This window comes from Pinus tabuliformis, chromosome 8 (assembly GCF_031772625.1).
Source record: "Pinus tabuliformis cultivar Carrire ecotype Pingquan chromosome 8, CPIR1, whole genome shotgun sequence".
Classification (NCBI taxonomy): Eukaryota; Viridiplantae; Streptophyta; class Pinopsida; order Pinales; family Pinaceae; genus Pinus; species Pinus tabuliformis.
Window position 1 is genome coordinate 1,123,178,570 of NC_142294.1, and position 13,723 is coordinate 1,123,192,292.

The 13,723-nt window shown below is 39.8% G+C and overlaps 1 protein-coding gene across 1 annotated transcript in view; it reads left to right on the forward strand.

Annotated features, from left to right (window-relative positions):
- LOC149239288 (protein CHROMATIN REMODELING 20-like) overlaps window positions 1-13,723 on the forward strand; it is a 137,970-nt gene that overhangs the window by 34,434 nt on the left and 89,813 nt on the right. Inside the window, 3 exon segments of the mRNA XM_089373386.1 lie at window positions 12,433-12,495; window positions 12,751-12,846; window positions 12,949-13,041. Of these exon segments, the coding sequence (XP_089229512.1) occupies window positions 12,433-12,495; window positions 12,751-12,846; window positions 12,949-13,041 (252 nt within the window).

The following is a 13,723-nucleotide window of genomic DNA, read 5'->3' on the forward strand; positions in this document are numbered from 1 at the left end:
TGACAATAAGCAATGTTGCCAAAAATTCCGAGGTGGCTGACTTTTGGCTTCTTCCCTGTGAAGACTCATTCTGGTGTTTTCTTCCCCAATGCTCTATGAGGAGTCCTGTTCTGAATATACACTGTTGTGTTACATGCTTCTGCTCACATAAGTCTGGGTAGATCCTGGTCATATAACATTATCCTTTGCAACTCCAACAATGGTTCTGATTTTTTGCTGTGATACACCATTTTGCTGTGGATTATATGGAGCTGACCATTCTCTCTTGAAACCATCCTTTGCACAGAAATCTGTGAAGTCTTTATAAATATATTCTCCACCATTATCTGAGTGAAGCACCTTGATCTTCTTCCCTGTCGCATTCTCCACGAAAGCTTTAAACTCTCTGAAGTGATCGAAGACCTCATCTCTGGTCTTCAAGAAGTAGATACAGGTTTTCTTGGAATGATCATCAATAAAGGTGACGAAATATTCGGCACCACTGAGAGCTCTAGTGGAAATCAGGCCACAAATATCTGAGTGTACAAGTCCTAACACACCATCAACTCTGCTGTCACTTTTTGGAAACGCTGCCTTAGCATACTTCCCAAGTACGCACCCTCTGCACACATCATCATGTTTAGTTCCAAGTTTAGGAACCCCTGTTATGGGTTCTTTGAGCATCCTGAGTGCTCCATGGTGTAGATGCCCCATTCTCTTGTGCCATATTTTTTTCAGCTCTTTCGTACTGCTACTGTTATTGCTTATTAGTGCCATTGGATAATCGATTTGTAACCGGTACAACTTGTTACTTCGAACTCCAATCTGTTTAACCTTTTTCCAGCTCGGGTGTTTGACATACACTTTCTTCCCCACGAAGCGTATATCATACCACTTATCTTGTAACTGGGATATTGAAATTAGGTTCATACACAATCCTGGCACATGCAATACATTTGAAGCGTTGGTGCTTGTTCTTGACTCCCTCTGAAAATCTATGGTACCTCTCCCAACTGGAGTACATTTTGTTATGTTTCCCATAGTAATTTGGAAATCCATATGCTCCTCTTTGTAGCTAGAGAAATATTCTCTAACCCAGTCATGTGAGTTGACATTGCATTGTCTATATACCAGACTCCCTGTGAAGTTGATCTTGCCAAGCAAGTAAATTCGTCTTCCAATCTAGAAGACAAATCTGAAGTCTCCTGAATGTTACTTCTTTCCATGGCTATACTTGAGCAAATTTAGTGTGCTATTCCTCTTTTTCTCCCGATGTAGATTTTGCTCTATAGCCTGCAGCAAAAGCTCTCTGCGTCCAACCAGGATTTTGCTCAACAAAAATCTGAGTTGCTCCCTCTTACTGCTAGAGTCACTAATTTGGGCAATTCGATTTCTAGCCTCCTTTCAACTAAAAGATCGAACAACGGCCCTAGCAACTTGAACTGCCTGTTCTGCGCTGTGCACAATTTCTCTAGGACATTCGAGTCGCTGCTCCCTCATTCGATCTGTTGCTCCCTCATTCGATCTGCTGCTCCCTTTGAGCTTCCCGACTGATCAATTAAGCTCTGATACCATGTGTAAATTTATCTATTGTAACTACTGGAAATTATTATTCTAACTCAAAAATTAATTATGCAGTTTATTTGCTACAACAAATAATGAATAAAATCACCACTGCAATTTTCACCATAAAAATATTGCGGAAAATAAAATACTGGAAATTGAGAAATTGTAGAGTACAATAAATTTGACACAATTATTTTTGGACAATTGTCCCCTGAAAAAACCAACTTGGGAAAACTGGTGCAACAGATGAGGGCTTTATTATTAATGTTCAACAACAATTTCGAGTACAATAATTTAGATGCCCAGCTAGCAATCTAATCTGAAGAAAATACTGGCAAAAATATTGTGAGAATTTTCTCTCACCCCATAGCTATTTTCTGCCTCCGAAATAACTTCCCCAGCGTCTGCGCTGAGATGCCTGCGTCACCCTCTGCGTAGTGCCTATGTTGGTCCTTTGAAGATTTCGGCCTTCCCTCTTTCGACTCTTCAGGGAAAGGAAAAACTTCCTCCCCGAATGCTACTGCTCTCCTCTTCCACCTGCTACTCACCCTCTGGGTCTATCTTCTCTGTTGCACTGTTGTTATTGAGAAAATCGAACCGCTTGGGCAATTGAGTATCTGCACTGGATGAGCTCCATCACCACAACGACTTTATTTTATAATCCACTGTTGGGGCACCAACGCCCAAGATTAAAACTCAATCAATGGCTAGGATCATTTTTGGATCGATCCGTGTGATTTTCTAGATGATTCACGCCTTATCTCAATTAATACTGATTAATTAACCATATTCCCTAAGTTTAGACTAAGGAAATATTTAAAAATCGATTAATAATCTAATTGAGACATTTGGCAGAAATTCTAGAAACAATTTTTGGGTTTTGGAGATCTCTTGTATTCTACCCTCTCCACAAAATTTCATGGCTAGAACACATTCGATGCTACAAAAACATTCACACTTACTTTTATTTCCTCACTCCTTTAGGAGTGCGAGCTCCTTCCTTGGGTTGAATTTCTCTTTCTTGTGGCCCCCACATTCCACTAGAGCTGCAATGTTCCCTTTTTCTCCTAAATCCCAAAGCTAGAAATGTCCGGTCTTCCCAAAATTGTCTCTAATGCAGAAAATGTAATATCTCAAATGAGATATTTGACTAATTTTTGCAGAAATCTAACTCAACCAGAAATTCTTTACAAATTACCATTCATTTAATGGAAGATTGCCATGTAAAATATAACAATTAGAGTGGATGCAATTCAATAATACGATGAGCAAAAATAATTTCAGCTTTTATTATAATAGAAAATTGGAGTTTACATGCTGATACAACAAAATAGCTGGGATGAAAAACTGGCCTCAAGAATTTGCTCCAATGGGATGCTGGCCCTCCAAGGGGAGATGGGTACTTGCCCAATTTCACTGAATCACCTGAGGGTTTCCATCCTGGGGCTACTGAAGTAGAGAACTGGGTTCTTAAACTTATCACACATGACAATGTTCAAATCCAAGAGGTCCTCTAATGGCCTCTCCATCCCTTTTTATTGATCTGATGGACCCCTCTCGAACCTCCTATTTTATTATTATTTTAATCATTGAACACATTTCCCTCTTTTTACTCCAATTAAAATATCTTTTTAATGTGGGAAAATGGTAAATTGGCCGCCATGCCTCCTCAGGCCACTGAAAATCACTTCTAACCATCCCATCTTGTAGATCTTCTAGGTCCGGTTCCAACGAGCTATTACACTAAGGTGTTTTGTCAAATTTTCCCCTTGGAACGCCACCTTAAGGGTAATTAATTGAGTTAGGCACAATAATATCTCTGTATTACGGGATTTGTCAGAATGCAATGGAATGGGAAGCAAGCTTTGTAGAATCAATCCTAATGATGGAAGATGGCTAGTGAACTCCTCCAGCCCCCATAAAACATCTCCAAAAACCCCTGGGCCCGTTGATGACGTAAACCTGCACCCGTGACCTGTCTGCTTCCAACCCTGAAAGTCCATCCTAACCATGACATAAGGAACACCAGAAAAAGGAACATCACAAATCCTCCTGCCCCAAGATTGCTTGCCCTCAAGCAATCCAAACTTGTGGACCAATTTGGTGGCCCAATGCAACTGAGACCCAATGCTTTGATCCCATACAAACCATGATCCCATACAAACCACTGGGTGATGTTATGCCTCCGTGTCAACCCACTTGAAAGGACCTCTCAATGCCCAGATCCTAGATCAATCTTTGACTGTCGTCAACAAATCCTCCCAGATCCCAATGCCACCCAGAACAAGCATCAATGCTCCATGGCACCTGTTGTGATATATCTCTGGCTATGAATGCTGCTCCATTTACCACGTACCAACTCATCACCTCTCTCTAGTCCAATCCTTGGCATAGGTCAAGGTCAGTCCCACTATGTAGATACAAGCCTGAAGTGTTGGAAAGTTGTTGGCCTAGCTTGCACCTCCAATTGGAGCATGTAGTACTCCTCATGTCTAAGGGTCCCTGCTACACTATGCTCTCAACTGAGAATATCGTGCCACCAACATGATACCAACTCATAATCTCTCGCCAATCCATTCCGTGGGAAGGATCAGATGCATGTGCCCCTGTATATGGTATGAGTTCACTGTGCTGCACGATGCTCAACCATGTAGCTTTGCCCAACCAATCATCCAGATATGTCTAGGAATCCTTACCTCTCTACCTATAAGTGGGCAACCTGTGTTGCACGCCCTGTCTATATACTCATGGAGAGGGTTGCTGCCTAGAAATACGGTAGCTTTGCTAGTTGCCACTGCATCTACAAACACCTTGTCAATGGGTAAACCCAAAGAGGGATGCACCACTATCTCCCAAAGCGCCTCCCTCTTCTGACCAGAAACTCCTTGTCCCACCGGTTCACTCGACACTTGCAAAACTGTTTGTCAGGTCCCAACGCCTCCTAATGACCAATGTTTGCAAAGACTACCTCCTTGCTAGTAGCTTGCACATCTACATGCCCCTCATCAATGGCTAGCCCCAGGGATTGTTGCTCACCATCCTCCATCATGGGCTCAATATGAGCCATTAGCAGACTCCAAAACTGGCCCATCAAGCATACTGTGCTCCACTATGTACTGCACAAGCTGACTCATCGAACATGGATGTATATCTAGTCCGCTGTCAACATCTCTATAGGTCTGCTCAAGCTCCTCTATGTGCTCACTGTGCTGGATTTCTACTGATAGCTCATCTCCTTGGTCTCCTCGTATGGGAATAATCTGTTGCTCATCAAACCTATCCACCAGATAGTTATGCATATCATGACTGCTACCATCATCCCCACATGCTTGCTAATGCTCTTCAAAAGAATCCTCATCTAGAAGGTCAGAATGAGTCTCCCCTTGATCTACCTCTGTCATCCCCCGTGTGTCACTTGAGCATGAGTGGTCAAGTGCCCAAGGTTCCTTGCAGATGAAAGCAAAAACTCTTTTTCCTTAGCTAGCTCGTTTTTGTTGCATGTCCCATCAACTCCCAGCTGCTCCTCTCTGGTTACCTGCCTCCTGAGCAGATTTTTGTTCTGCTCAACCAACATTTCAGCTAGCTCATAAGCAGCAAGTGAGACCAATTGTTCTCTCCTCCGAATGAACAACAATCGAGACTGCAACTTCCGGCAAATGGCATCACGACCTCCCATACATGATGATAAGATGGATTGCATGTGTGTTTTCACTGAGTCAGGATGATGTCTCCTAACGCTGAAGAAACATTGGAACATTTGTAGGATAAAATCATTACACTCTAAATCAAACATGATTTCATAATTCCTAGTTATGGCAATAATTTCCAAAACTTGAAGCTTCTTCTCAAATGTTGAACCCACAGAGTTATCCAAGTCTCGCAAGGTTTCTACCATCATCATAATTCTCTCTCATGTGCTATTGAGACAAGATGCAACTGGAAGTCTGACCCCTTCACAAGGTTCGTCCAAGAACACGTGTTGTATGAGAGCAAGCATAGCTGGTTTTAGAGCCCAAATTAGTTTCTTCCCTTCTAATTGGTTCACTTTGGAAAGGAGTGCATCCAGTTCATCCAATTTGAAAAGGACTTTTCCTGTGACCCTCGTATGTTTTAAATCTGTCTCAAGTGCGAGGATTTTGTGCCTAATCTCCAACTCTTTCTATAGATCCTTTGGCCGTTCTTTTTGAAGAATCGCATGGATCCCTCTTGATAGAGGTATGTTGTCTTGCTTGGATTTTTGGTCCAATGATGCATGGTGGTTCAAGGAACCAATTTTTGTGCTGTTCAATTTTATCAACTCATTCATGAGTGTTTTGAGCTTCTCCATGGTTTTGTTTAATGAGGACAGTACATCAGGCTGACTTATGGAAGAATTATGACTGGTACAACAATGGAAAAGATACCTAAAAACAAGGTAAAATTCCCTTGTAGAAATACCCCTGTTATGCCAATAATTTTCTGTGTGCGTTGGTTTTTCAAACAGTCAGATGGTGAGCATGTTGTAAGTGTTTTTCTTGATTTTTGTTTATACATGTATCAACAGACTTCAAACTAGACTGATGCTACTTGTATCAGACTCAGAAATTTACACAATGTTGTTACATAATGATAACATCACACAGGCAACTTTGGAAATATAAAGAGTATAGTGAACAAAAAAGAATGATGAACCTGGAATAAGGATCAACTAGGAACCCTACAATACAGTGTCCAAGTGCAGATGTAGTTTCAAGGGGGTGTTTTCAGGTAGAGCCACTATATTGTATGACTGTCTCACTAGAACAACTTTTAATCATGCCCAAAATACACGCACAACGAGGGAAACTCGTGGTGGCCCTAGAAGGAAGATTTGGATTCCACACATTTATTTCTTGTACAAACTTAACCCCCCCCATGTTCGAAAGCTTTCCCCACAACAATCACGCTTTTCAGTGGATAATAAGCTGCCCGCCTAGGTACTTCTGTGGAGAGAAATCATGCCCAACCAACAACAATATCCCACAACTAGCATGTGGGACCTGTGAAGTGATTTGATCAGAAAATGAACAGTGAGGAAAGCGGTCTTCTCCACAGCTGCAAACTCAATTCCTTAGTGTCCATAACTCGTTCCTAATGGACAGTAATTTTGCTGCTCAATGAGTGCATGAAGAACTTCCCTTTACTTGACTTGTAAAATTGGCCCACACAGCTTAAATGGCACCCAGACTCCTTATACAGTTGATCTCTTGTTGACAAGATGTTGGAATATTCAATGGAGGAATGTTACTTGGGCAACTTTGATTACTCAGGATAGAATTGCCGCCTTGGAATCATGAATTTTGGTGTATACTCAAATCTGGGGCAGGCTTCTTCCTTCACAAAATATGACTCGGCCCCTACATATCAGAAATTTTACCCACATATGCTACTGAAACTCGGCCCTGTGGCAAACAAACTCCAGCTCCTATAAACAGTGACCTATACCTTCCACACTAATTGCAATTTGGCACCTTATAGACCACCGTAGGCTTAGCGATGGAGGTAGTACAACTTAGATTGTAAAGAGTCTTGTCCCTCTTCAAATTTTTGATAGCGGCTAGCAAAGATGGCATCAACTCAGTCAACAGAAAGGGATTTCGACCCTTGCAGAGAAATACTCATGACTGATGCTCTAATTTGATCTTGTAGAAATATGATAATATCTCTTTAGCAAAGAACCATACACTCAACCCTTTTCAAAGGAATGTAGTTCGACCTTCAAGATGGGAAAAATTCGTTCCCTCAGAATCCCACTTCAGAGGAATGATTTGGCTTCAGATTTACTCTTCGGAATTTGAGAATGCAATTCAGTCTTGATTCAGAAAGGTGGTCTGAATGAGGCTTTCGGTCCTCGCAAGAATATTAGTTTTGGCCACCAACTGGACTCGACCCTTGGTAATATATGAATGGCCCACCATTCCTACCTAAGGTAACTCATCCAGGTTTTTGGAGCAAATTGTTTCCCAATATGCAGTTTGATCTCAAATGCAACTGGTACCTATTTAATTCAAAGTTTCCCTTGGAGAAGCGATACAACCGCTCAGACCATGACTCAGGAAAATATTCGCTGAAGTTACCCCGTGCTGATTGACCCTATTCTTGACCCTTCAATTTGCTCTCGGTCCCAGCAGTTTGGTCGAGCTCCAAATGAAAATTAAATCAACCATAAGATAATTTTAATAAGACCTCTCTACAATAGTTTGGCCCACAATAAAAACTTGCTCACGACCTCTTTGTAATATTTTCACATGGCCACACTTAGAAATAAGATGCCACTACCCACTTGAAGAAATTCGGCCAAGCTATTAAAATTAATTTGGTCCCACATTTAACTTTGATAAAAATCATTCACGACCCTTTTTGATAGCTTGGCCAAACAAACGTTATTTGACTTTTAATAAAATTAATTTTGGCCAAGTAATAGTTGCCCACTTATATAAAATTTCTTCTGCACTAGATGACTGTAACACTAGTTTCTTGAAAGATATCTCACAGAATAATAAACTACAACAGATATGTCTGCTAATTAAGACCCTTCCGCTGGCAAGAACACCAACTATGATACCACTGTAATATATCAAATAGGATATTTGACTAATTTTTGTAGAAATCTAACTCAACCAAAATTTCCTTACAAAATTCATTTAACAAAAGATTGCCATGTAAAATATAACAAATAGAGTGCATGCAATTCAATAATACAATGAGCAGAAATAATTTCAACTTTTATTATAGTAGAAAATTGGGGTTTACATTTTGATACAACAAAATCACTGAGTTGGAAAACTGGCCTCAAGAATCTGCTCCAATGCTGTGCCGGCCCTCCAAAACCAATGTTTTAAAACTCCGACTCCGACTCCGACTCGGCCGAGGGTCGACTCCGACTCCGACTCCGACTCGGTATCGACTCGGCCGGCTCGATTTCAATGACTCGGTCGTTGTAAAAAATACATTAAATATTTATTTTTTATAGAAACACATAATTTTAAAGATTTTCATTCATGTTTCCAAACACACAGCATTAGAATATAGATAGAAGACAACATATTATCAAAGTAGGCTCATGAATATATCCATTATATCAAAATGGCACCCAGTGCATTGTCCAATACATACACGATGATGATATAGAGATCAAAACAAAAACAAATAACCAAGGAGGCTATAAATGGCCTCTACAACAAAACTCTGTGACCAGTACTACTGGCTACTGCTAGAGTTGCCAACATCATTTGGCTCAGTGTTACTTGGGAGCGGGAGCGAAAGTGGGGAGCAAGAGCGAAAACGGGAGCTGGAGCGACATTTTCAGAAGCTCTTGGTTTGGGAGCGAATCCTGGAGAAGTTCGACAACCAATGTCACTAACATCAAGGTACAAAGAGGGATTGGTGCTCTTGGTTAAATACGAGTTCCATACCCTAATACAGGACAAAATTCAATGGAAACATTGCAATCCTCCAATCCTGAAATCCTGAAAATCTGATAAGTCTGCTGAATTTTGAATGAAATCTAAAATTCTACTTTCTCCATATGAAATCCAATGAGGCCGGAACCACTCTCAAACATCCTGAGTCATTTCATGGTAATGTTAAAAATTTAAGTAAAAGGATGAAAATGAAGATTAAGGAGAATGTCACTTTTACTTTAAGAATTTAACATTACCATGAAATTTGAGTAGCATATCAATACTAAGAGAGGTGAATGGACCGCAAATAGCACTTAACCAATTTAGAAAACACCTTGGAGTCCCCAACAATCAGCTAAATGTTAAAAAGTTCAAAAAAAATTAGAAAAATGGCTGTATTTTGTGGGGACTGGCTAGATTTAATGACTTGGCCGAGTAGATGTGGAAACGGCCGGGTTGATCGAGTCATGATTGACTCGGCCGAGTCATGCAATAACTCGGCCGAGTCAGTCATGACTCGGCCTCCCGAACTGGTTTTTCTGCCGAGTCATAAAATTCTTCAATGATCCGACTGACTCGGCCTCCCGAACTGGTTTTTCTGCCGAGTCATAAAATTCTTCAATGACTCGGATCAACTCGGCCGTTTCGGATTTGATTCGGCCGAATTTTAAAACTATGTCCAAAACTGAACTGAAATGCCACTGCTAAGTTCTCTTGTGAATTTTGGATGAATTCACCAAGGGGAGATGGGTACTCGCGGAATATCATTGAATCACCTGAGGGTTTCCGTCTTGGGGCTACTGAAGTAGAGAACCAGGTTCTCAAACATCTCACACAAGACAATGGGCCCTTTTAGAACCTCCTATTTTATTGTTATTTTAATCATTGAACACATTTCCCTATTTTTATTTCAATTAAAGTATCTTTTTAATGTGGGAAAATGGAATTTTGGCCACCATGTTTCCTCAGGCCACTGAAAATCACTTCTAACCATCCCATCTTGTAGATCTCTTCGCTCCGGTTCCAATGAGCTATTACACTAAGGTGTTTCGTCAAGTATTCCTCTCGGAATGCCACCTTAAGTGTAATTAATTGAGTTATAACTTATGCACAATAATAACTCCGCATTACGGGAATTGTCAGAATGCAATGGAACGAGAAGCAAGCTGTGCGAAATCAATCCTAATGATGGAATATGGTTAGTGACCTCCTCCAGCCCCCATAAAACATCTCCAAAAGCCACTGGGCCCACTGATGATGTAAACCTGCTCTTGTGACCTGTCTGCCTCCAACCCTGAAAGTCCATCCTAACCATGACATAAGGAACACCAGAAAAAGGAACATCACAGAAAATCAAAATTGGGGACACGACAAATAATATATCATTGTTTATATGGGTGTCTATTATGATGACAATAGAATATTCTATCTAGAGGTTTGTGTTTACTATATGATGCATTAGTTCTATTTAGCAATTTCCTAGCCCTCTTCACGAGGGATATATTCAGCCATAGATTCCAGTTTTGTGCACCTCACCCTTCCATGAGACTGTCAGGAGGATCCCCTCATATTTTCATGTTGCTCTGCCAGATCATGGTAACAAGAGATAGGGGTATCTTTAGAGAGTCCTAGACTATACAAGTGGTGAGATGGGATGTCTCTGCTCAATCTCCCCTCCTCTTGGAAGGTTGATTGATATCCTCTAGGCTGGTGCAGGACCATAGATCGGACCACACTTAATCATAGTGATAGTTGGACTGACCTCGGTTTCCAGAGCAGGGTGCCTCCTTGTCATTGGACTTCATCACAGCTTCAGTGTAGTAGTCAAGTTCTATGTTGATTTTCTTCCTTTGACCTTGGGTGGTACGAGAGAAGGGCTCTCTTGTTTCTATGCCCTCCCCAAGATTGTACAGCCAGATCCCTCTATGGTGCCCAACGACTCCTACATTATGTTCATATTGGATGTGTCTTCAGTCCCTCTGACCTACTTTTGTGGTCATTTGTTGGACATGCAGTAGTTTGTGCTAATGATGCATGGTTCGATTTTTCATTTGGTGGAGATGGATGGCATTAGGTATTTTTCTCTCTTCCCTGATGTTTGGCTTTGATATCACGACCAATAGAAGCATTGTCACGCAACAAATGACTTAGAGGTGGCTTATCTGTAGACTGTGCTGTGGCTAACCTTAATCTGGCCACTAATGTAGGCACCGGGACAGATGACCCTTCCTCCTAAGCAAATTGCTTCTTATCTTAATGTTCAGTCTCTCTCTATAATATTTCATTAGATTCTAAAGTCTTCAATCTTGTGCACGACATTTAGCATGGTCATTAACTTATTTGCTTCTAGTGGGTGATAATTTCAAGGCTTTGAATAAAGATATTACCTTTTAAGCATGCATGTGGACGTATTATGCCACAGGTTGCATGTCATGTAACAAGTGTCCTAAAAATTCGTTATATGTGATGCTATGGATTATGTTAACTGCAGGGTATTATCTAAGTCATGAGTCTCTTCTGTGCATTTTTTTAGTAACAAACAAGGTGAGCAGGAGGAGATTTTATCATGATGTCAATATTGTACATTTTAGGTTTATGTGCACTTTTACAAAAATAACAATGGAAGATATCTGTCTGTGATTTATGATCATGCAATAAATTGATATAGTGGGTAATAGTTTTCTCCTGAAAATTCCATTTCTTTGAGGGTAATTTTTTCTAATATTAGGCTAGTGCTATCTGCATCCATGAGATCTTGTCCATGCTTTTGGGTCTTTTCTTGATATTATCTGAGCTGTATTTTTTCTATTTGTGTCACATGTTATGTTTACTTGCGTCCACGAAAGCATTCAGAGTTGTGAGGGACATGGATTAAGTTGCTTTGATGCAAATAAAAATAAGGTTTTACTTAGTTAATAATGGCTTATTCTTGTATGTTCTGTAAAACTGTTTGCATTGGACACATTCTGACAGACTTTTTATCGTTACAGTGAATGAGATCTCTAGTTAGATTTATACACTGGGGCAATATATGGATGCTTATAATATCATTTATATATTTTTAACCAGTTTTCCTCCTTGCGTTGGAAATTGAAAGAACTTAAAAGTCCCATCTTAGCCTGTAACCTGGAGTATATTTGTAAACTGGCTAGGAGAAAGTATGCAGAATTATAACTTCGTTTATAGCAAGCACCAATCAATGGTTTAGTAATTATGAACTTGAACTCTTATTTTGTGCGAATATTCTTGACCAGTTTGTTTTGATGGGGTATTTTCAAGATATTTTCTTAAGAGACGGCCCACCTCAGTCTAATCTTTATCACTTGTAACTTTTAGCAGATCCTCTAGATTTAATAATCTGAATAAAGCTAGTTTTAATTTGAATTTTTTTCAGAAACTTGAGTATACTTCTAATTTTATAATTCTGCTCTTAGTCATGTGACATTGGTTTAATTTCTCTTTGCAGATGCCTCTAACAGATGCAGAGGTTCAAGATCTGATTGATGAGTTTTTACAGGTTGAAAGCAAGGTATGCATGCTGCATGGCCCCTGTTTCATCTAATCATGGCCTTGCAAGTTTTTTGTAGTTTAGAGAGTTAAGTAGAACAAAGGTTGATGGTTGAGCTTGAAAGATATTTGCTTGTATAATGATGTCAGTGGTTCCTTTGTTGTAGTCATTTTTCTCAACATGAAAAGGACCTCCCGTCTTAAAGCTACATAGATATGTTTTCTGGTGAATATATTCTAATAAATGTGATGTGATATGTAATTGTCAATTTTTAAGGCAGCGGAAGCTCAAGAATCATTAGAGGAAGAATCACTTGCCCGTGTTGAAAGGGATGTTAGGTCCGAGTTATCCGAGTCATTAACTGGGAAAGATGTAAGAACCTCTTTTACCTGTCTTGTTCTTTTTGAGATTTTGTTGCTCATGTTTATGAGTATTGTAACTAGACAGATTATTTCTTTTGTGTATATTGTGCAGTTAGAAGATGCTGTTGAGAATGAAATGGAAACTTTCAAGGAACAGTGGGAAAGTACTCTTGATCGTTTGGAGGATGAGAGTGCAGTTTTGCTGGTAAGATCCCCTTCTCTCTTTTCTAAATAGGTTGAAGTAACTGCAAATTATGGAATGCACTGTCATGGATGTGGATGGACATAAGTTTGGGATATAGACCCTAGATGTTAAGTGTTGACCATCCTCATTATATGCTGCGTTTTAAGGAGATGAATTTTGAACGAATTTTGTAGTCATATATATGAATGCATCACTGAACAACTATTTTATAGCAAGCCATCAATCAAAAAACCATGTGAGCTGTTTTGTATGCTTTGAAAAGGTGGTATGGAGTTGTTGTCCTGTTAAAAGAGCCTTTAATTGGCGGTGTTATGAATATAATATATATAAAAATAATTTAAGTAATAATAATCATAAATAATGATTAACTAATAATTAGTTAACTGAAAAGGCACGTCTCTAAGGAATGACCATTCATGAAGGGGCACCTGCCTAGGTATATAAGCGGGCCCTCCTTTGTAACAATATTATCTCATATCAACTCTTTTATACACTATTCAATATATATGTTTCTTATCCTCAATGGATGTCTTTGTGTACCAAGTTTTTTGAAGATTATTGCGTAATATGAACTTCGTTCGTTACATTGGTCTCATAGCTGTTCAACCCTCTGGCTGTTCAATTGCTGCATAGAGTCAGTCTGATCTGGCCTTTCGCCATCAACTGTTAGTCAAGTTCGTTG